Consider the following 24,556-nt stretch of genomic DNA (forward strand, 5'->3'; position numbering starts at 1 on the left):
GCAGAGGTCCCTGTTTGTTTAAAAGTTTTGTGTGCCTCATTTTCAAATGCAGAGGAAGCAAATTTTGATATGCAGGTAGATTTCAGTAGTCCACCTGCAAAGACACTCGGACGGGCACCTCCCGGAGCATCTGACCGCATCAGGTCCTCCAGATGTGTTTGATTTTGTGTGGTAGTCCACTTAATTTTCAAATGTAGAGAAAGCAAATATTGATGAGAATGGTTTTCACTTCATCCAGGAAGTGTTTAAGGATTGGAACACCACCTCTGAATCCTCTTACTTTTACTTCCAACACATTTCAGAGGTCTTATGTACCTCTTATCTCTCAATCAAACTGACTGTCCACCATAGAGTCTGGTTCTGCGCAAGGTTTCTGCCTTTTAAAAGGAAGTTTTTCTACACCATTGTTGCTTTAGTGTTGACTGTAGGTGGGAACAGCTGGGTCTCTGTAAATAACATTACAGAAATAGGTTCCAGACCTGCCCACTGCCCTTGGCTAACTTCTGTCATGATTTGGTCCTATATAAATAAGATTTGGTTTGTTTTGAATTGAGTGTTAAGTAGGGCCTCAACACAGAGAGGCCAATTTGTTCCTCCAAGGTTAAATACCAAGTTTTGAACAACTGTCTTCTGAACACAGCGTTTTCCGACTTTACAGTGCCACAAAATAAAATGAATTCCAAGAATGAAACCCTTTTGCCATTCTTATAAAGTAAGTTGATTTAAAATAATAAGTGCACCATTACAATTAACAGAATACTGTTGATTGAGTGAAAAAGACTTTGTCCAAACAACAGTCGCAGCAAGCAAGCTTTGAATCAAGGATCTTCAGTACAGTTATTTACTGAGCTACACACTGAGCCACAGCTGGTGACACCTTTCCTGGATATTCGTATATAGTTATAAATCCCAACTATTTTGCACGTTTTTTTGTTTGTTTGTTTGTTTGTTTGTTTGTTTTGTTTGTTTTTTTTTGTTTTTTGAACAAAGATTTTAATCACGGGTTAACAGCATTCTTAACAACTCATTTAATATATTCAGATCAATATGAGACTGATAAATGTTAATCTCTAAATTAATATATTTTTATTTTGCAGATTATCAAGGTATCAAGTATAATTTATTATCAATACACAACATAGGGTTGTACAGTGATATGAGAGTTGTAGTTCCTTCATGCTAAATACACATGTAACATAGATACAGATATTTAATTAAATAGCGACAGAGTGGAATAGTCTAAAGTGTAAAACAAACTGGAATAAAACAATATATAGTTGTCTGTATGCATATACACATTTACACATGGGAAATTATTATTATTATTATTATTAATTATTATTATTCTGTAGTGCATTTTTTTATTTCTGTCAGGTTGAAAGTAAATTGTAGCAGCAAGATGATGATAGTTTGGTCAACATCTTTACATAAAAAGTTTGACATCTGGGAAACATCCATCAGCTATGACTATGTTTGTGCATGAGGCATCATCAATACACACACACACACACACACACACACAGAGCCCACGTGCTGTCATCCTGCTTGAGTCCTGCATGCTGCTTGCTCTCAGGTCAGAATATGTAAGCCCGTCAACTGCAGCACCTTGATCTCGGATGTTGTGGAGCAGGTCTCTTTATAAAATGTGGCAGGCAGATGTTCCCGTCACTTGGCCAGCCTGGATCCTATTTCATCTGTTTCATTTCGCTTGCCAGGAGAGCTTTAAGTTCAGGGTCAGGATGGCTCTTGCTGGGGTGTCTATAGTGGTGCATTCAGCTGACTTGAATGAAATTAATTAGAAAAGTTACATAACAGCAGTTTCGGGAAGTAGTTAACTATTTGTAGTTCAATTATGTTCTCAGTGTCATCTTGAAACAAACTAAGTAAATGAGAATTAGACTTCTTGTGTGTTTTAGCCCTCAGAGTCTGTAAATATTATGGGCAGTAAACAGGTTCAGTTTCATGTCATGCATATAAGCACATGTTTATGCACAATGCAGTTATCATTTCAAGGCTGCAGTTTCTACACTCCGTTGCCCATTGATGTTCAAACGTACTAAATAGTTGTATTTTACTTTAATTTTTGTTGGGCGCAAAGTCACAGTCAAGAACACAGACAGCAAGACACAGACAGATGGCACCGCCCAGCTAATGTTAGCTTAGCAACACAGACAGACTACAGAGAGACTGCAAGCTAACACCTCAGCTTAACATTACTATAATTTGATATTAGACTGGGAGAAGAGAGTTTACTTAACTGCTGTTTCCGCAGTTGACTCTCAGGGTGTTTTTTCTGTAGTGCTTTTGTTTTTCAATTTTCACTTTGTCCTTTGTGGCAAACAAAAGTTTATGATACTTGCACATTTGTTCAGCAATTTTGACAAATGAACACCACTATTATGATTTTTGAACATTAAATGCAATTTGCAAAGGGAAAAAGTTCATACTAGGCTATAAACTAACTACTCAAGTCTCTTAATCATCATCACTACTAAGTGACTGAGCTTTAGATGAGATGATCAATAACCACCCTCATGTCTTTACAGCAAATACGAAGCTACAACCTGCTGCTGGTTTGCTAGACTGGAAACAACCAGCCCGGCTCTGTTCAAAGGCAAAACAACCTGTAACACATTATATCCTAGTATAAAAAAAAGTAAAATATGTCATTTTTACCCTTGACTTTAAGATAAAGTGGCTGCTGGCTGTATCTTCATGTCTAATGTACAGAAATGAGGGATGCTGTTGTGACTCATGATTTTGGGGTTCTGGAATTTAAAGGTGTGACCTGAAACATTTTTCCAATAAAAACAATGTATAGACTAATATCACATAATTCTTTTTAAATATCACTGATGACCCCTCCTGGAAGTGTCTGGTGGTGGCTGAATCTGCACAGACCCAGTCCTCCACCTGTATTTCTTAATATATATATGTACATATATATATATATCTTCCTTTAACTCTCTCCATTTAAGCCACAATTACAATTCTGTTCTAATGATATTGAGATACTACTGTAGAATATAGAGGCAAAAGAAAGGGGCTGCCCATTTTTGGATTTTTAATATCTTATGGAACCACGTTCAAGCTGTCTTCATGACTTGATTGTGCAGAGCAGGCCTGTTCAACTAGGAGCCCATGGGCCAGATATAGCCCTCTTGAATTTTTCTATGGGCCACAATATGCTGCCTGTAAATCAGGCTGACAATATGATAACTAAAACTAAGGTATACAGTATATCTCTGTGTTACTTTGAGACATCTGAACCCTCATTATTTCAACCAGTATGGTATTGGTTACATCGTTTTAAAGTACGTCTCTGTTGTGACCGGCTGCCACAGGACCACCACTGCTCACCTGCCATTCGCTCAGTCCAGCCTCGTGTTGCGCTCGAGGATGGTGGGCTACAGAGAAAGAAAGATAAGCTAACAAGCTTCAAAATGTCTCTACTAAACATGAAGAGATGTAAAGTTGATTGTGAAAATCTCCAGTCCCAGACCGAATGGACTGACAAGTATTTTTTTTTACTTTGTGAGGTGCAACAAGTTAAAACTGGTGTGTTTAATGTGCAACGACATCCATTGCTGTGATGGAAGAATATAATATAAGAATATAATATAAGAATATAATATAAGCAAAAGAGCACTACAAATCAAATTATGGTTGGTTTTATGTCAGTTTTGCTGAGGGTTCAGAAGAATTTATCTAACATTATATTATGAGTTACATTATATTCTGTGTAGCCCACAAACCTCCAGAGGATTTTCCTGTTTGTCCCACTTGGTGTTGAAGTTGAATAACCCTGGTTTAGAGTCTTGTGACTTTGCCAGCAAAGATTGAGAGGTCACTGAAGATGCATTTTCATTCAGTGAGATTGTAGAAAAAGAAGAAGAGTGTGGGGTTGGGGGCGGGCTCTTGTCCACTGGTTTAAAGTATTTCTTATTTATTTATAGTCATTCCAGTGTATGTGGTAGCAAATTTAAGAGAAGAATGGCAGTCTCAGTATATATGACCTTTCAATTTGATTTATTTCTATTCAGTCACTGCATTTGTAAAGAATTTTAGACGACACACAAATCACATGCTTCTGCAATTTATTTAAATTTACAGTTCAAACAGAGTAATTAAAAACACTTGCATGAAACAAAGAATAAGACGATGTATGACTGAAGGCGACAAGATTAAGCGCACTGAGCAGTGCAGTGGCAGGCCAGGTGGGCTTCTGCTGTCTCCCTCAGGTCAATGCTCTTCTCATAGATGTTGCTTAGACCCTCAGCACGGTTCAGGTTAGAATCTGCAGAAATGAGGAAAGCGAACCAGTTAGGCACAAGATAACAAGACAGATGTGGTATGAATCAGTTTTACAAACCAGCTGTGATTTCTTGCAGACTTACCGGCAGGCAGGCAGTGGTAGCCAACAGTGACGGTGGTCGTCCTGACTGGCATGCAGCCAGGCAGGCAGCGCAGCACAGGCTCAACAGAGTAACACCTGGACTCCTGACCATGGAGGACCACCTGCTTCTCCAACTTTACAGATTCAAGCTTCATGTAACACTCTACAAAAGGGTGAAAAAGGAAGTTAAGCACTCTAAACAGACACCTTTACCTACAGCAGTCCTTAGCTGAAACCAAATTCTGATATCTTCATGCCAATGTCTTTTTATGCTGCCACCCTTGAGTTTAAATGATATTCTAACGGAGAAAGGTGAAGCAGATACTGTGAGTATTACCAGAGGCATCACGGCAGCTCTTTCCAGGCACAATCCAGGAGTGAGCATAGCTGACTGCGTTCTTGGTCAAGCGTTCATTGGGTGTGCGGTACTCCTGTCTAATTTCGCTGTCAGCCTTTCCACAGAGTCCACAGGTCTGTCCTCTCATCCAGTCCACAACTTTAACCTGAAAAATAACCCCAAACAGTTCAGCGTTTGCACTATTACCAGCATGGAGATTAAGAAAAATTTTAATCGAAATCTTAAGATGTTTGTCGCATCACCTTCAGTGCGTTCAGATCAAAGTAGACCTCCTGAAGACCATGGCTGGGAGCGTGGAGAGCGATGCCCTCACCTCTCTGTCTGATCTGAATTTTGCCTAAAATTAGTGCAAATATATATATATATATGAATATGAGATTTTTAACTATCAACAAATTGAATAATGTTAGCATGACAGTTAAATTTAGATTAATAAAATAAAAAACCTGTGGGATGCTGATATGGCAGGTTGCTGATGGGGATTTCTGCTCCATTAACCCTCACCATAACAACACTGTCCTTTGGATATATGTCAACATCACTGTTGAAAAGAAATTGAAATACATGTATTATAGTCACTTTACAGATTCAGAATTTTGTCCGTCAGTTTCCACAGTCTAGATATAAATACTGGTTGTTTTTACATGTCTTCAATCTTCACGTTTATCTGGTTCTGTTCCTGTTGTTGGTCCCTCTTCAGCAGAACTATGAATTTCAGCTCTGGGGTGCAGTCCTGAGCCAAAACCTGGTAGCAAGAGTGGGGCATCTCGTTCTTGTATTTCCTGTTGTTAAATGTGATCAGTGTGTCTTTCACCATGGTGCACTGAGCTGAAGTGGAAAGACAAGATTAATCAGTAAGTTGGCTATTCACTGGTCAGCCTGACTTATTCAGTAAAACCTTCTCCTTTAGATGTTTTCACCTGCATGAGCCTTGGTGATCATGTAGGAGAGCTTGTCAGCCCAGTTGCTCTGGTATGCTTCCAGCTCAGCAGCAGTGTCTCCAAATGGCAGAGAAACAGGGACACCCACACCAAGTTTGTAAAAGGTCCTCTGTAAAATAAATTCAAAATGGTTATAAAAAGTGTATATACATAAACTGGGTGGCAAAGTATGATGTTTTGTGTGTGTAAATAAAGGGCAATAAAACCGCACCTTTGGTGTCTTCAGCACAATGTTCAGGGTCCTTTCAGAAGCAACAGCCACACTCAATTTGATCTGATTGCGAACGTTCTTGACATTTGCCAGGTTTATTCCGGCTTCCTTAGCAAGCTCAGAAATGTACTTAGAGACCCTGGGCAGACAGGAAGAAAGTATTAATTCCCATACATCTACAACCGGGATGCCTGACAGAGATCTGACCTGAAATCTGAATATATTATCAATAAAGTCAGTTGAAGAAATTATGAAGAAATTCATTATTTTGTAACAGGGTGTCTGCAGGGTTTTCAAGTCAAGAAAATCCAATAATCTGAATTCTGGGCCTTAAAATCTTGATCAGATTGTGACAATTACACAACAAAACCATTATGGAACCAATAAAGACTAATGCAAACTGTGCATCAATGTCCAGTCCCAGTGAAAACCACTCTGCACGAACAATGTTAACTCCTGCAATTTCTGTAAGTGGCCCTCTGATAGTGTTTTGATCTACACCAACAATAAAAGCATATGTGCTGTGGATTTTATACACTGTAACTAAAAATCACTGTAGTTTTTGCCAGTATGGACATTAAATAAGTCCTGAATTGCATTTATAATGGATCTTATAAAGTCTTAAAATTTATTTGCATTATTAGTTTGTGGTATTACTTCTTGGCATAGTGCTTCATGCTCTTTGGAAGTTTGTCCCAGGTCATCTTCACACGGACTGCAGGCTCATGACCCACCATACCAGTCTCAGCTGTGATCTCAGTCTCGTATTGTTTGCACTCAATGCCCCAGGCAACCTTGGCCTAAGAGAAATTTTAATTTGTCAAAATCTCAATCATCATGCAAATTTTGTAACAGCTGTACTCAACTTACACTACTCATGTCACCAAATTAAAGTTTTTACCATCAGCTTGTGGTGGCTCAGCATCACACCATCAGCACAGATTCTCCAGTGGTCGTTTTCGGCCAAGTTGGCAAAAATGACCTGCAGTCTGGCGGTTGCTCTGTCGACGTAAGCTGCAATCTGGTATCCCTGAACCTTGTGGTCGGCTCTCACGGCACGGATGAGAATGGTGACAGCTGGAGTGATGGTGTTAGCGAGGTACTTGGCCTTAAAGTGCAAACCAGAGATTGATGTTCATGCATTTTAGTCAATTTTGTTTATACAAAACTGAATAGAACAGACTGTAAAAGGCTTGGCCTGACAACCTACCTTATTGTAGATGGTTTCGAAGCTGTAGGCGCTGCTCTGGCTGTTGACACGGTCTGTAGAGAGGGCATGCTGCGAACAAGAAAAACTACTATTAGCCTGCCCGATCAAAGCACATGTTGTGGCTGTCTCATTTTCTTTACGAAACAATCAAATAATTACCTGGTGGATGTGGTTCTTGGTAAACTTCATCTCATACAGTTCTTGCTGCAATAATAAAAAAGAAAGGAGGAGATGAATTCCTGTGCATGCTTTTTGATTCTGCTAAAACTGCAATGTTCGATCCCTCATAAGTCCCACCCCTTTTGGAACCTTGGTCAACTTTCTTCTTTCTTGCTTCCTGTATTTAGTTATGTTATGCTACACTTGTCTATGTTGCAAAGAAAACAAAATTTTGAAGATAGTTAAAAGATGTTGCCAGTGGACCTTTAAAAGTGATATATATGTAGTCACATCTTAAGTTAGCTAATGTCAGCACAATGCTAGCTAACTTAGCTAGCTAGTTAGCTTTAGCAAAACTAGCTGCCATGCTAACTAATCTACATCAACAGGCAGCTAAGTAATTACATCTGATAGATAATGTCACCAAAACACTAGCTAAATAGCAAGCTAATTGTGAGATAGCCAGTTAGCTAATGTTTTGACAGCTTAATTGAAGTGATGATCAACACATTACATCGATGGAAATAATGGTTTGTTGAAGCCCTAAAGTTGTCTCACCTTGGACAGAGCACTGGACCTGGAGGAGCTTGAACTTGAAGAACGGCTGCTGGACAACAGAGATGATCTGCTGCTTGAAGCGCTGCTGGAGGAGCTCTTTGAGAGAAGCCTTGATCTGCTGCTAGAGGAGGACCTGCTGGAGCTGCTGCTCAGCCTCTTTGATGTCTTGCTGATGGGAGCAATGATGTCGACCATCTTGCTATTGCGACGAGAGGAGGAGCTGGAGGAGGACATGCTTGATCTTGAGCTGACAGAGCGAGAGCTGCTGGAGCTGGAGGAAGTTGTTCTGTTGTTCAGACCAGGAGCCAGGATTTTCTTGAGTCTCATCAGCACGTTCTTGTCCTCAAGAATCTCCTCTTCCTCGCTCATGTTAATCACTTTGATGATCTTTTCTGCTGCTTTTTCTCCAACCTGGATCTCAATTTCAATCTTTTCAATGACTGGTCCTTCAGCTGCAACCAAATAAATAAATAGATTACTTTATAGCAACCTGTAAATTACTTCCACCAATAATTTAATGTAATTGATTTCACTTACCTGGAGCAACTTCAACCAAGACAGCATGTTTTCCAATAATGGCATAGAGTGGGCAGTCCCTGATGAAGGCAGCATTACGAGATTCAATCTCAGTGCATGCCTTGATTCCAAAGGTTTCAACTGCAGCACACATTTTCTTCTCAAAGGCCTTGGGGAGTTTAATTTTGTTGGCAAGGTTCCTTGGCAGGTCAACAGGAATGATTTCAGATGATGCTGACTGTAAAACCACAACAGAGGTCACCACATTAATAATTTGCAACAAGGCACAGTAGATGTTTGTGATGGCCAAGGTGGCCAGTGAAGCACACTCACCATACCACCAGCCAGAGAGGATGCCATCCTAGAAATCCTTGAAGAGAAGATCTCTCTTGACACCTGTGTTGCAGCTTCAGCTGGAATCATGGGTGTGATTTTGGCAGCAGCGAGGTCTTCCACATTTCTTGCAATGGCAAAAGTCTCAACACTGCCGGAGAAAAGAAAAATAGCTTTAAGAAAACAAAATTTCAAAACTGGATGATGATAAATGTTACTTGGTGACAAGAAGAAGCACATACAGTGCAGATGCAATCTTATCGATGCCCTGGACAGGCAGGACCTGAAGCTTGAAGTTGCCCTTGATCATGTCAATTCTTGCTTCCATCTTGGCAGGAACGATTGTGTGAACTCTGGCTCTTGACAACAGGGCAGCCTGGATGAGAGCAGTGTTCACTCCCATAACAGCATAGGTATGCATGGAGACACTGTAAGGGACAAACGACTTTAATACATTTGTTTTTCAGTGTTTTTTCAATTTTTGATAATTAGTTAATTGATGAGAAAAAGCTTAATTGGTTGTCAAGTACGAAATAACTGTCTTACCTTGGAGTAATGGCAGCCCTCATGTTGATATCAGACTTCAGGAGCTGGGCAGCATGGAAGTTCTCAGGCAGAGGTGGTGTCACAGTGGCATGGACTGTGAAAAACAACATATTTTCCTTATCAGTATGCATAATGTTCTCAAATCAGCAACAGTTAAAGGCAGGTCCATTGTTTGTTGAGGTTTTATATCATGCTGTATCTCCCCAGTTGTGTTCCATATATATTAAAATCTGCACAATTCAGGTTTTCTCCCCTCCTTCAACCCCCTAGGTTGAAGGAGGGGAAGGGAGGGCATCAGCACTATAACTTATGTCACTTCTGAGTGGAAGTTTCCATTTGAAAAACCCAGAAAAGAACGCAGATGGAGACCCCCTGTAAGCTACACCAGAGTAACTTACATTCAACAGATGCAGCAGCCACTGCAGCAGTATAGAAGCTGAGCTCCATGGGCAGACCGACAGCAGTGGGAAGGATGCGACGAACCTCAGCGACCAGCATTGGTTGAGCGTAATGCAATGCGAAACCAGCCAGCAGAGCATCCAAAGCCTTCCTGCCGTAGTTGTGAATTGCTGGTCCACTGGCAAGCTGTAAACATAAAATTTGCAATAAGACATGATGTGTTTGGCTCATAAAATTAAAAAATATATATTTTGCAGTCAAATGAAGCTGCTGTACCTCAATAATCTGATCAACGATGGCTTTGTCAACATTGGCAAATGCAATTTCCTGTCCGAAGAACTTCACATACACGGAAGCCAGGGGCTTGCTGCCAGGATGAGCCCTCCATTCAGAAAGCTGTCCAAGGAAGAAAACAGCACATTAAACACAACAAAATGTACAAAATTCCATAATTGTTTTATTAATATACACTAATATTAATATTTTTGATTAGTTTTAATGATCCCTTAAACTTACAGCCTTCATAACTTGTTTCATCTTGGTGATCCTGTCGGTGTTCTCAGGAGTCTGGTGGACTTTCAGAAGGGCCTCCTGGATTCCCTCAGTTCTCACTCCAAGCTAGAAAAAAAGAAAACACCATTTGATGGGTGAGTGCATTTAAAACTTTTACAAAAAAAATATACTATTTCAAAGTGTATAAAGCCATACTAACTAATCTTGTTCATGAAAAATGGCTCTAATTGAAGCCACATAGAGAAAAAGCTGACAGTTACAGCACTTAATGCTAATCTTAGGAATCTGGGCAGCCTAAGATGTAGGAAGGCACATACCAGATATATAAGAGTATTTCATATTGTTAATAACTCACTGTGTAGGACATGATTGTCATACCTCAAGAACATCAGCATAAGCTCCTGCCAGGTAGGTGCGAGCTTTGGCCACAATGGCTCTTGGCAGAACAGTTGCAGCATCGTTGACATAGAAGGCACTGGCAGCAGCACCCATCATCCAGGGGTCTGCAGGGGGAAAAAAACATCAGCCGTCAAACCACATGATTTAATCTGAAGTCTCTGGGGACAAATTATTATTCTGTTTTGCGCTTACTGTGATAGGCATCAAAATAGAGAGCTCTGCTGAAGCGGTAGCTCAGGCTGTCGAATTTGGGGCTGAGGATCTTCACAGCAACGTTGCAGGCAGCGGCACTGAAATATAGAATGTTAAAATAAATGAGATTCTATGTGCTGGCGTGTTTAAAAAGCAAAAAGGAAATGTTATATAAGTTCTTACACAGAGGCGAAGTCAGGGGCGGTGTTCTTGGTCATGGCCTTCATGTAAGAGTAGACAAAGCTAGCGACCTGCAGATTGGTTTCCTTCAGGAGGGCATCGGCGAGAGTGGTCACCAGACCCATGGGCAGCTTGGTCTCAAACAGCACAATAGCAGCAACCATACGAAGCTCTGGGTGGAGAGCCTTGTCCATGAACAGCTGAACAGCTATGTCCTGGATCTAATTCATAAAGATGAATGAAAGAAGAACGTTACAAAAAAAGAACATAATATTTGCCCCACCAAAACATTCTTATTAAGATTTGTGGATATTGATATGAACATGAATTCTGTTAGAATGAAGAGGAAACAACCAAACATCTATTTCATGAATGTCAGTACACATCAGGATTCTGGAAATTAAAAAAAAAAAAAAAGTATATTCACTCTTGGGAAATAAAAGGTCTGGAGTGCTCAGAAGTTTAAACAAATGTAATGAAGCTGCTCTTTGGTAGGTAGCACAAAAGTTATCTTTTTGGCAGAAGAGTGCATTGGACCCTTCTTTTTTGTATTCATTCTTAGTCGTGGAAGAAATCAGAACATGTGCTCTCACCATCTTGGGTTCCTTCTTAGCAATGTTCCTCAGGGCCAGAGCAGCGTCAATGTGAACTCTGTGTGGCACACCAGCAGCAGCACTGCCAAAGCCTGGCAGGAGCTTCAAGATTGGCTTAAGACTGGCAGGATGTCCGGCATTACCCAGAACTTTGAGAACGATAGTGAGCTCCTCTATTTCAGTTCTAGCAAGAGCCTGGACAGCAAGCTCATGGATAGGCTGCAGGAGGAACAGAAAAACATTCAGGTCACTGATGTTACACCTGAATTTGAGTTATATAAAACACATGTACGAGTGATACGTACCCTCACAAGCTCAGCCGGGCAAGTTGGGTTCTCTGCACAGTATTTAGCAACCAGGGTGCCATATCCCAGCATGACAATCTCACGCAGAACAGGGTTTTCTCTGATCTTGTGGTTCAAAGCCAGGCCCTGAGGAGTGGTGAGGATAAACAATTGATTATGTGTGCCAATTCTCTTTTCAATACAAGTCCTCAAGAAAACCTTTAGCGTTGACTTGCCTCTGCAAGCTTGATGGCCTCCAGGTCAGATGTTACCATGTGCACGGACGCCAGCAGGGCTTGAGCAGTTTCAGCAATGGTCAGCTCACCAACAAGGAACTTCTCCTTGATGAATCTCAGAGCAGCATGAGTACCAATGGCAGGGAGAGCGTTCAGGATCCAGTGCCTGGGAAACAGAGATATTGTATTATTAAATTATCCATAGCCAAATTTTCATGGCTCTTATCTGAATCATCAATCATTTTTAAGAAACATAATTTTCCTTTTCATTGTTTTGATGATCTGCAAATATATATCTCTATAAAAATCTAAAGTAAAGACTTGCTTCTTTCTGATGGCATTCAATTCAAGTTGTGCTTGATCATGATCTTTTTATTATTATGTCAGTTCATTTTTAATCTTATTTGTCATTACCTGTTTATTTGTATTTTATTCCTTTTCAGCACTTGGGTAAATAAAGTTGACCCTGATATCGACTTTGAATGAAAGCTGCAGTTACCTGTAATCAGCTCTAGCTTTGTACTGAGTCCAGAGGGCCTCAATACTCTCAAGTCTGGCCACACGCAGAAGCTGGATGAGCTCAATGAACTTAAGAGGGGCATCTTCGTGGACCTTGGCCACATTGTTGGTCACCAGGTGGTGCAGGATCTCAACAATCTGCCAGGAAACATTATTTTCCCTGTTAAAGTTTGTTGCTATAGGATGATTTCAACACAAATCTGATCATTACATGAAGCACCTGAGCTTCGGCATTGCTGATCCTCAAAAGCTGGATGGGTGTCTGGAGAAGTTCGCTGCCAAACTCGTACTGCAGGGATCCACGGTGAAGATATTCAGCTCTGATGGGCTCCACTGGGGTCTTCTCGATCTCCAGGAAGGTAAGGATTTGCCTGTGGGTATACATGAGCACTTCATCAGTCTGCATTGTGATACTTTGTGCAGAGAATAGTACTTGTTTTTTATTTGAACCACATACTTAGCCTCCATCTGGGCGGCACCGTTCAGGATGTTGAAAGGTGAGAACTGGATGAGCTCTGTAGCAGTTGCCTCCAAGATCAGAGCACCTGTGGCTGCTGGCTTCATGACGTAGTTAAAAGCAGCAGCTCCCTTCAGGGTCTTTCCTCTCTGCATTGACAAGACCCACGATTTAAGCACACCAGCCGTGTCCAGGAGTGTATTAGAGAGTATGAAGTGAGAGGGAAATTGCACTTACAGCTTCACACTCAACGCATCTCTCTGTGTAAGCCAAGCCGATGTCCTTGATGATTCTCTCCTGGCAGTGGCTCAGGTCCTTGGTCTTGGTCAACAGGATGCGTTCAGCCTTTGCATCCTCAGTGATGACATAGTGGGTCTTGCACACACCCTGCGCACCAGGCTGATTCACAAAAATCAAAGTTACAGTTAGTTTAGGTGTTGCAGCATTTTGTCAAGAGGATGAAACTCTGAAAAAGTTAGTCATTTGTACCTCTTGCAGCTCATAGACGTTCTGAGTCTTCTTGATGTTCAGCTGGAGGACGTTGAGGATTCCCCTGTAGATGTTCAGCACAGTTGCAGAGACACCAGCGGGTGCAAACACCTTGCCGACAACACCATTAGCATACTCAAATTTGATGGGTGTCAAGAGCTGAGCAGCCAGGGCTGAGGTGAGTTTGGTGGCAGGGATGAAAGCATCTTTCGGCCAGATGCCGCTGTACTCAAGGAGTTCAGGGTCGACAAGCTGTGAGGAGGAGTGACAGTTTTAATGAACTGTTAACATAAAAGCCATGTGAAAAATCAGTACTCTAATTCACTTGTTCCCAATCAGAAATTATTTTTATTAGAACATTTTACAGGTTTTTACCTTCAGCATGAAGGTGCCGGCAGCTGGTGCACTGAGCAAAACTTTGCTACGGATTTTCACCCCGGCCCGTGCCAGACCCTCCTCAGGCAGGCCTCCCAGCAGAAGTGCTTCATATTTGTACACGTAGGTCTTTCCGATAGCAAACTCTGGGGCTGCAATAATAGACAAGAAAGCATTTGCATTGCGATAAAATTTTGACAATGTGAAACTGAAATTTTCTATTCTTTTTTCTTCTTTTTAAATATTTTTTGGGAGCTTTTTTGCCTTTAATTGACAGGACAAGTGGCTATATGACAGGAAAGGTGGAGAGAAAGTTGGGTAATGAAGCAAAGGGCCACAAACAGGAGTCAAACCCACAACCACTGCAGGGGACTTGCAGCCTCGGTACATGGGGTGAACGCTCTACCAACTGAGCCATCAGGCCACCGTCTATCCTTTTTTCTATTTACATGCCAGTTTTAAAAAAGAGTTGAATTACATTTTTAATGTGATAGAATGTCAACTTACCAAAGCTTACTTGAGTGCCCGCTGCAAAACAGGAATAACACATTATTTTGATGTTCATGTGAAAAAGAAAAAAATGAATTAACTGTAAAGGAAAATGGTAACATTATACTCTGTATGCCATTGTATTTCCAAATGTATTCAACTGGCAAGACAGTTAGTAAATCTGAGAAAATCTGTCTATATTTTCTGTTCTAGCATTAGTTACATATCAACATTACACTGTTAGCTAGTCCAGTAGTACACTGAAAAATAACAGTAGTGGGACTGCTTTAAAATTTTAAGTTAAGGGAAAACAATAAACATTTTTCAAATAAACTTTCTATTTAAGATATATTAATTCAGTTGTACTTGAGAAAACATGTTAAGTAAGCTTAAGACCACAGAGACATTAGAGACAGTTTTAAATCTAACATTGGAAGCTGGTAAGTCTGCTAATGTGCCAACCATTTTGCTTTAGAAACTTAATTTAATTAGTTTATTTGAACTCTGCAGTACATTTATTCAAATTATCATTTTAAGTCAAAAGACTAAGTTAGAAGAACTTCAGTTTATAAGTTCTAAAAAATAAATACTAGAATTAGAAATTAAATTTATTGTTTAACTTGGATAAATAAAACTTGTCTGATTTTTTTTTACAGTGTAGTTCCATTAACTCTCAGTTCTTTCTCATCATTTTGTTTTTATCTTATTTTTGTCCTAATAAAACACTATATTAGTGTCGATTTGCTTCCCTGTGCTCAACTACATTAACATGCTATTATCTCATTCCTCAAAAAGCGACATTTTCTGAAGATTAATTTCAGGTTAAATCTAAAATGATTTAGTTGTAAATGCACAAAGACACACTCACCCGCAAGGGCCACAACAAGAGCCAGTACAAGCACCCTCATGGCTGGTGGATGTGAACAACAGCAACTAGAGGCTTCCTTTTAAAGCTGTTTTTTGCTGACTGTGTGCCCATTGAAATGTATCATTAACTAAATATCAGCTGTCTTTTTCATTGGTGTTGCCATGCCCCGAACATGCAGATTAGACAAACAGAGCACAACGCAAGTGAAAAATGTCACTGACAAAACAAGTTATCTTAACCTGACTCTTGGCTCTCCTGGCACAAAGCGCCTGACATTACAAATCCAAAGATGTTTTCTCTGTCATGACAGAGAAACATGTGAAATGCAATGGTAATTCATGCTATTTTACAATATGACACGGTTATAATGTTTACCTCTAAATATTTAACCTACATACAGTTCACTACAAAGCGATGTCTTAAAATGTCATTTGTATGTGAGATATATTTCTGGTAAGATGGTTGAGTTCATGTGTAGTATAGGTCTACAGATCATACAATCTCTAACCTTCTCTAACAATTCAGCATTTCTCTGTTCTCTGTGGCTTGAGAGCCGTGCATTTCCATTTTTGGGTGCCATGGAAGTGCAGCTCTTTGCATCGATCCACGTTAGGAGACGTGGGGATTTCAGCAGGCAAAATCTAAACACTATACATTCTGTCTCTTCTGAGACTTCTGAGACTTTTTTTATTCAGTATTCAGGGGTTCCTCTTCACAGCTGTTGTCATCATTGAACTGAAGATTCCCCACTGTACTGCAGACGGTGTTTTTGATTTTTTCCTCTCAACTCAATATTCAACAGGTCTTATTTTTTTTAATAAACGCCCAAAATTAAACTGCTACAAAATCTACTTTAAAAAAATATTCTGATAAAAGCACTGTCAAATAAAATATTATATGGATGTTATCATAGAATGTTTCCAGCTGCAGAGACATGTGGGTGTGTTCCAGTCATTCCATAAAATGTCACTTTGTCATGACCTGCAATTTTTGTCAACTTGATCCAGGATTTGTTCCAGGGCTTTTCAGAGGCAACTGTCCAACATATGTTTACTCAACTTAAATTGTCACCATGTTTCAAAATCATCAAATGAAGACAGACTTGTACCAAAACCAAGTAAACAAATCCATTATCCCCTTTTTTTTTTAAATTACTGCATCATGCAGAGATTTATGTTCTGCCAGCAAAGGCTCAGAATGTATCGAACACATTTGATACAAACAAGCTTTCCAGCAAAAAAGTAAAGCCAGGATGAGAATTTAAAATAGAGAATAGTTAAATTATTTAAGTGGCGTTTAACTACACATGGACACTAATTGTGCTGCCTTTTAAAATCATTTCCTCTGCAGCAAGGCCTGAACAGTTTGCCATATAAGACAGATATGAGATGTAATGAAAGCAAAGAAATGTACAGAGGATATTGACATTTTCAGCAAAGCATTTTCCTTGTCTGTTTTATTTTTTCTTGCCGCGTACTAACTCTCCTGTTGTTTCAGATCCTGCAACTCACACTTCCCTGTCAGCTCAGTTGCATGCAGTACCCCACTTCTATTTTGCCTTAGCGTTAAAGACCTTTTCTATACCTGCCTGGTTTTGACTTTTGCCTATTTTGGACCTTATGTAAACTTGAACTTTTACAAACTTTTACAAACTTTGACAAAAGTGCTAACTTAAGGTATGTATTCACTGGTATTTCTAGAGAAATATCCCTTCACTTCAGTATAGTATAGAGATGTTTTAAAGCATTTTGGCCACACTGGAGACAACATTGGGCCATGGAGGCTACCACATGGTCTGGATAGGTGAACTAAAACAACATGCTGAAGTGTTGCTTAAATGAGTGGAAAGTAGCATGCAGGGACATGGTTTTATACAAAACAAAGTGGCAACCTTAAAAATGCTAAACCTGTGATCAAATGACTGTCAGTGATACAGATTATCCACACTGCTGGGGTCTAAATGTGAACAAAATGCTCTCTTCACTTCTTCCAGTTCATGCATCATTGAGCAAGGGTTCTACACCCTTTATTCCTAATACTGCTGTAGCACTGAATATGATATATGGTAGTGTGGTGGAATGTAACTAAGTATATTACAAGTACTGTAGTTAAGCACAAATTCAAGGTAGCTGCACTTTACTTGAGTGTTTCCATTTTAGTCACATATCCTTCTGTTCCACTGCATCTCAGAGGCAAATATTGTACTTTTTAATTCACTACATTTGTCTGATCACTTTAGTTACTAATTACTTTGCAGATTACATTTTTTCATGTCCATCCTGCCCAGTCAAAACCATGTATCATCAAATTTTGACTTTTTCTTATAAACTGAGGGATTAAGTGTCCCATTAAGGAATAAGAGAATCGTATGCCCCAAGATAAATTAACTATTTATTTATTTAGGATGAACTGGGAAATGCATTATCACAAAGCTGGAAACAGCTATGGAATTTTAGAGCTAGGAGATAAATTTAGCTAATAATACTTTGCTACATAAGAGTTTGAATGCAGGACTTTTACCTGCAGTGGAGTGTTTTCACAGTGTATGTTGCTAGTTTTACTTAAATGGACAGTTCACCCCAAAATCTGTGTATCCATCTATATTATTTTGGTGCGAGTTGCAGTGGTTTGGAGATATCGGCCATATTGATTTCTGTCTTCTCTCCAACACAATGGAACTAAATGGCATAAGTCCTGAGGTGTTCAAAGCATCAAATATTACAATTGATCTCCATATTCCAAACCAGTGACTCTTTCTAATAATCATGACCCCCTCAAGATAAACCAAACACCTTGTTATGAGCAGTGTCATAGGAATTACTCTCTCTATTTGAAATAAAGTAATTTCAGTAAATTCTACTGCAGAAAGAAACTGCTTACAACAAGGTCTGTGGATTTTTTTTAAGCAACCAGGATGTAATTTTTGGAAGGTGACATTGGTTTTTATGTATTTTTTGGCGCTTTAAGCATCACATGACATGTGCCATTTAGTCCCATTATACGCCAGACGCCAGAAATCTCTGTGACCAATAACTCCAAAACGCTGCAACTCACACACAAAAAAATAAATAAATGGAGAAACAGCACTGCAGGCCAGGGGGGAAACGTGATTTTTTTATTTTTGGGTGAACTGTCCCTTTAAGTAAATCATCTGAATAGTGACTGAATAATTATTCTACAACTTGCTGGGTACTGTAGTAACTTAATCGGTTTTACTTAAATTCGACACTCCAAAAATTAAAAATTCAAAGCGTATTAGACCTAAATATGTCTATGGCTTTATGTAAAGCAATGAAATTCATTAGATTAATTTGTTTAGTTTCATTACATTCGTTCATTTTTGTTGTTGTTTTTACATTTTGAAAATAAAGTCGAAATGTTTTAGATTCTCAACATTTCGACATTTTCGGTGCAAAATTATTAATATAAAATTTTCCAACTCTCTTTGTCCCCCTTAACTAATTTTTTAAATAAGTTTATATTGATGGGAATTCTTATTATACTTCTGCTAACTAACAGCTCGCTTCAAAATGCTAACCAGATGAAGTTTGTACCCTGTCAGCTTCCGTACAGAAGTCATGCGGGTCACAGGATTTGTTGATAGTTCGTAGTCCGACTGGGCTGACTTTATTCAGTTTAAACTAGTTGTTGGTTCAAACATGTCTTGGTTTTTTCTTCTGTTTTTGTCGTCGACAGTCCTGGTCTGCAGGGCTGTCGTCTGTCCGTGTGAGAGACCGGAGCTCTGCCGACAGATCCAGGAGGAGAGAGACTTTGAGGTAGTTAACGTTAGTAAACGTTATTGAACGTTAGCCTGTTTAAAACACCACCAACACACACACACACACACACACACACACACACACGGTGCTGTTGAACTTCCACCTACAGCAGTTAGCGTTAGTTAGCTAGCTAACATCCTCAATACATTACTGATAATTTAGCATTTCAAACACACTGTTCATCACCGTAGAGCTTTTGTTAATTGCCAATTGAATAATAAGCGATTAGTGTGAACGGGTCATTATGAAACTTAATTGAACCCGTAGTATCGAAGTATTTTACTTTGATTAACATGTCCCATATTAAATTAACTAGCATATTTTACAGGCTAATTCACTAAACTTCCACCAATTTCTAGCCTCATCTCCTACACTGTAATATTTCCTAGTTTTGAAAAATCATGTCTGCTGTTTGTATAGCTAAATCAAAAGAAAAGGGGGAAGAAAGTTAATGCTGTGTGCTGAAAATTATATTGTAAACCTTGTAATGTCAGGAGTGTAATAAAATTGGGTCATATGATGGAGGTCTATAACATGTTGTGCTTTCACTAGATACTGACCATTAAACTGGCATCTTCACCTGCAAAACTAAATTTATAATAACCTACATAGACTATGGCTGCAACTAACAATTATTTTAACATCAATTGATCTGTTGGTCATTTTCTCAATTTATTGATCACTTGTTTGGTCTATAAAATGTTGATCACCGTTTCTTAAGTCTCAAAGTGACATGGTGAAATGTAAAAAAAAAAAAAAGACTAATGGTTGACCAGTAAATTATGTTTCAGCTCTACTAGTAATTACTTTTGTAAAAAAAAAAAAAAAAAAAAAAAAAAGTTGTGGAAAAATGCTCAATATGTCTGAGAGCCCAAAGTGACGTCTTCAGTTTTGTCCAACCAACAGTCCAAAACCCAAAAACTCTTCATTTACTGTCATAAATCACAAAGACAAGCAGCAAATCTTTACATTCACAAAATTAGAACAGGCAAATGTTTCACATTTTTGCTTGAAAAATGACTGAAACAGTTAATCAATTATCAGACTAGCTGGAAATTAGATTTCTTTCAATCGACTAATAAGCTAATCATCGCAGCTCTGGTAGTTTTCACTTTAAGAACAGTGCAGACAAAATTAAACATCTATACCTATTTCATGACAAAGGACTTTGAAAGTTACAGTAAAAAGGGGATGCATTAGCACTGTACACTGTTATAAATGTATTGGCTGTATGGTAAGAAGCGATACTGTCAGAGGCTCTCACTGTACTTCCCATCGTAAGTTTCAGCTTGAGACCACTGTTCCTCTTTATCCATGCAGGGTGTCAGTGTTTGGTTTATTCTTGCTTATGAAGCTTCCTCTTTTTGGGCATATCTGACCTCTTTTATTTCTGTTATTTGTCTCGTGCTGCCTAAAAAAAAATCACATATCAAAATGCTAATTTAAAAAAAGTGTAGCTGTCCAATCATCAATGGTTAATATTGTATAGTTGACAAATACTACCAATAAACTCTTCTCACAGCAGACAGTTTAACTTGACAAACACAGGTGTTCTCAGTAACATTAATTACAGTTGCATCACAATTAAATTTACTAATGTTTGTATGACTGTTTCCTAATGCTTGGTCAGATGAGTGTGTGTTTGTAGTAACCAGAAATAATGGTTTCAATAATCAGCTGTAATCAACAGTTAGGGCTGCACAATACAGTGAAAAAAAATCAATGTGTGATTATTTCACTGATAATTTTTGCATCACAGTTTTCATTTGTTGGGGCCTGTACCAAACAAATATGTTTTCTTATATCTAGAGAACATCTTTGGAGCACTGCAGTAATTCATTATAATGCCATTTTGTTAAAAAAAAATCCTTTATCCCAAAATTGCAGCTTCTGTTTCTCTGTTTCTAATAGTTTAAAGTTCAGGATACAATTTTTGTGGTAGGACGAAGAGAAGTGACACTGACACAAAAAATACAGTCTACAGGATTTATCAATAAACAAACAAACTGCTGAAAAGAAAAACGTGTGGGCCATTAATGGAGTATGAATAGTAGTGGTTAATCTTACAGTCATGTGTCTGTGTTTTTTTTAGGTTTTTGTGTTTGACGTGGGTGGAAAGACATGGAAATCCTACAACTGGAGCATGGTGACGACGGTGGCCACGTTTGGAAAATATGATGCTGAACTCATGTGTTACGCTCACTCCAAAGGAGCACGGGTCGTACTCAAAGGTAGAGTAATTTTCTCCTTTCACTGCAGCATGAACCAATGTAGAGTTCGTCCATTGTCCTTTCTTTGATTAGAGAATGGCTGCTGTGGAAAAGCTCTGACAAATATTTTCAATTTTGACACTAGTTCTTTCTCCTGCTGTCAAGTTCATTGACCCATTTATGTCCATATCTCTTTTTCCTTGTTGGTGTAAAAAGGTGACGTTCCCCTCTCCTACATTGTGGACCAAGAAAACAGGACAGCATGGATAACTGAGAAGATCAACTTGGCCAAGAGTCAGTTTATGGATGGGATCAACATCGACATCGAACAAGCAGTGGAGGAGGGCTCGCCAGAGTACCAGGCTTTGACAAACCTGGTCAAAGAGACCACTGAGGCCTTCCACAGGGAGATCCCAGGTTCCCAGGTAAGGACACAATAAACAGGAATTAACCAGGCAGGAAAATTAAGTAAAGAAGTGCCGTAAGCCTTCCCTAACCCGCCTGGTTCCAGTGTTACATTTCAAAGATCCATCCCACTGATACTTGTCTCATCCTGATCTCTAGGTCTCATTTGACGTTGCCTGGTCACCAAAATGTATCGACAAGCGTTGCTATGACTACGTTACGATCGCAGAGTCCTGCGACCTGCTGTTTGTGATGTCCTACGATGAACAGAGCCAGATCTTGGGCGACTGTATTGCGATGGCAAATGCTCCACTCTCTCAAACACTGAATGGTTTGTTTTTTATTTGTTTGGTAATTAATGAGAATACATTAGCTTGTTAATGCAGAACTATTCATTGCCACCATATAAAGTGCCTGTTATCTTTCTTTTAAGCTTATGAGCAGTATATAAATCTGAAGATCGATCCAAAGAAGCTAGTGATGGGATTGCCATGGTACGGCTATGACTATCCATGCCTCAACCTTTCCCAGGTAAGATATTGTTCATTTAAAAGCTACACTGTTAAAATGTTGGTTGTCAGATGTTTTAAATTAAAAAGTCTGGGAATATTCTAGATTTTTTGTTCTGACAGTACTAGGAGTGGCAATATCTCAATGCATGTTAGATGAATTGCTATGAAATTTTGCACAGACTTAAATGGTCTTCAGAGGATGAATCCAAATAACGTTTGTGATTCTCTGACCTTTCCTAAAGCATCACCAGCAAGTCAAATTTTACACTAATTGTGTGAAATGTCTGAAGATCTACTAGATGAATTGGCACAACAGCTGGTACAGACATTCATGGTGCCCAGACTGTATCTTAATGACTGACTTCTTTCTACCGCCACCATGAGATTTATATTTATGATTTTAAGTAAAAAAAAAAACACATTTGGGCTCAGGATGACTAAGTATTGTGATCCTTTAACGTTTCATCTGGTGCCATCTTCTGGACAAAAATTTAAATTGTCCAAGACTTTCATCTAAGACTCAAGATTCTTTTATTGTTACATCTTGTTTTAAAAGCATGAGAGTGTAAAATTCTTAGGTTTTGCCTTCTCAACATTGCAGCAACAATATTTATTTTTTCCATCCTAGAAAACATTAAAGGAAAAGCAAGCTACTGCTAATATTTATTTACACTTTTGTTGTTGCAGTAGATTGTAAGTTGTTCTGTCTTTGTCTTTTCCACTACCAGGAGGGAATATGTTCTATAGAAAAAGTTCCTTTCCGTGGAGTCCCCTGTAGCGATGCAGCTGGAAAACAGAAAACATACAAATGGATCATGAAGCAGGTCAACATATCATTGACTGGCAGACTCTGGGACAATGAGCAGCAGGCTCCTTACTTCAATTACAAGGTATATTCTGTGTTTTTAAGTCTAAATTCTACTTTAATTTTCCTAAAAATTTAGGCAATTTCAAACCGATGCACGTGGGACTAGTATTACCTGGGAAATTACACCCCCAAGTCAGTGTTTTGTGCGGCACATTCACACTGATCACTGATAAGCAAAGTCTGTATTTTACTTGATATGATAGAAAAATGTTCCATACCACATGCGCCATTGCACATCATCCATCTCATGATCTTTCAAGATTTTTCTCTTCTGATTGATTTGAGGTTGCTCTTTCTGCAAATGGGTCACCATTATACATACATCTATATACATATATATATATATATATATATATATGTGTGTATATATATATATGTGTGTATATATATATATATGTGTATATATATATATATATGTGTGTGTATATATATATTTATATATATATATATATATATATATATATATATATATATATATATATATATATATATATATATATATATATATATATGTATATACATATATATATATGTATATATATAGATGTATGTATACGTTTTTTTTGCCTTTCTGATACCGATTCTAATACCAGCATGTTGCTCTGTATTGGATTTATTTCCAGTACTGGTACAGGAACAACCCTAACCAGGAAAGAGGCAGAAAAAAAGGTACAGCGAAAGCAAAAAAAAATTTAAAAAAATCTTGTCAAAAACAACAACAAAAAAAAAAAAAAAACTCAAGTCACAGAGATGTTGATTTCCACCTGACTATTATTATCATCAACATAACTTCTGTGTTTGGCAAAATATGATAATAATGATGGTCATTTGTCTTTCTGCCAAGTTCAAGCTCAACTGTTGTAATTTATTGTAACTCAAACAAATTAGGCGGGCATTTCAGGCAGGGGCTATTTGTCTAGAGTGCTGGCATCCACCCAAACTCAGACAATGTCGCCTCCCAAACAAAACAGATCAACCCTTCCACACAGCAGTAAAACATTCCTGCTGAATGCCCTCTTGTTGGGCTAAAAATCTCCTCACACCACAACATGGTGCTCTCATCAGTTCTCATTTTATTGTTTTATCATCTGCATGTGTTTTTTCTCCCACAGGACCAGAAAGGACAGATTCATCAGGTTTGGTATGATGACCCACAGAGTATTTGTCCCAAGGCGGACTATGTGAAATCAAAAGGTTTGAGGGGCATTGGCATGTGGAATGGCAACATCTTGGACTACAGTGATGAGCCGGTCGCCAGGCAGCAGACCGAAATGATGTGGAATGCACTCTTAGGATGCTAGCTGGGATACGGTTAACACTACTGCAGAAATTTACATCACCCTTGAGTGCACTGTTTGTTGCTAAGTCAATATATCCCTTTGTAACAGTAATGGGCTGTGACTTCCCTCTGAGTTCAGGGATGCATACTTGCACTTCAGACTTTATTGTGGCTTTTATTGCTCTTGTCTTTGAATGTAGTTATGTCTGCAGACATTCCACTGCGCCGACTGAAAAAACTGCGATTCTACAACGAGTCATTTTAAGGTGACATACACAAACA

General features: G+C 38.9%; 2 protein-coding genes across 4 annotated transcripts; one reads left to right on the forward strand and one right to left on the reverse strand.

Moving 5' to 3' along the window:
• Positions 1 to 4,184: 4,184 nt before the first annotated feature.
• On the reverse strand, positions 4,185 to 15,261 carry vtg2 (vitellogenin 2). Of its 3 annotated transcripts, none has more exons than XM_084723359.1 (34): positions 15,222 to 15,261; positions 14,372 to 14,392; positions 13,865 to 14,010; positions 13,490 to 13,741; positions 13,238 to 13,399; positions 13,001 to 13,149; positions 12,764 to 12,914; positions 12,524 to 12,681; positions 12,025 to 12,190; positions 11,810 to 11,935; positions 11,505 to 11,723; positions 10,915 to 11,132; positions 10,732 to 10,829; positions 10,519 to 10,643; positions 10,144 to 10,245; positions 9,904 to 10,023; positions 9,627 to 9,813; positions 9,229 to 9,322; positions 8,925 to 9,110; positions 8,683 to 8,833; positions 8,371 to 8,587; positions 7,834 to 8,285; positions 7,276 to 7,320; positions 7,117 to 7,185; positions 6,808 to 7,014; positions 6,564 to 6,706; positions 5,907 to 6,045; positions 5,675 to 5,804; positions 5,399 to 5,582; positions 5,201 to 5,295; positions 4,997 to 5,091; positions 4,734 to 4,899; positions 4,398 to 4,559; positions 4,185 to 4,297 (listed from the first exon to the last, which is right to left on the reverse strand). In XM_084723359.1, exons 1-34 carry the CDS (start codon positions 15,259 to 15,261, stop codon positions 4,185 to 4,187), a joined length of 5,088 nt encoding a protein of 1,695 aa, XP_084579485.1. The 3 variants fall into 3 exon arrangements, with proteins under 3 accessions (XP_084579485.1, XP_084579486.1, XP_084579484.1); XM_084723360.1 differs by having other exon boundaries at positions 8,371 to 8,583; positions 8,691 to 8,833; positions 13,865 to 14,016; XM_084723358.1 differs by having other exon boundaries at positions 13,865 to 14,016.
• Positions 15,262 to 18,793: 3,532 nt separating this feature from the next.
• ctbs (chitobiase, di-N-acetyl-) lies at positions 18,794 to 24,520 on the forward strand. Its single transcript, XM_084723363.1, has 7 exons — positions 18,794 to 18,997; positions 21,093 to 21,231; positions 21,427 to 21,635; positions 21,775 to 21,946; positions 22,049 to 22,146; positions 22,856 to 23,017; positions 24,108 to 24,520. Exons 1-7 carry the CDS (start codon positions 18,881 to 18,883, stop codon positions 24,294 to 24,296), a joined length of 1,086 nt encoding a protein of 361 aa, XP_084579489.1. The 5' UTR covers positions 18,794 to 18,880; the 3' UTR covers positions 24,297 to 24,520.
• Positions 24,521 to 24,556: the final 36 nt, after the last annotated feature.

This window comes from Lutjanus erythropterus, chromosome 7, assembly GCF_056507025.1.
Source record: "Lutjanus erythropterus isolate fLutEry1 chromosome 7, fLutEry1.hap2, whole genome shotgun sequence".
Taxonomy (NCBI): Eukaryota; Metazoa; Chordata; class Actinopteri; order Lutjaniformes; family Lutjanidae; genus Lutjanus; species Lutjanus erythropterus.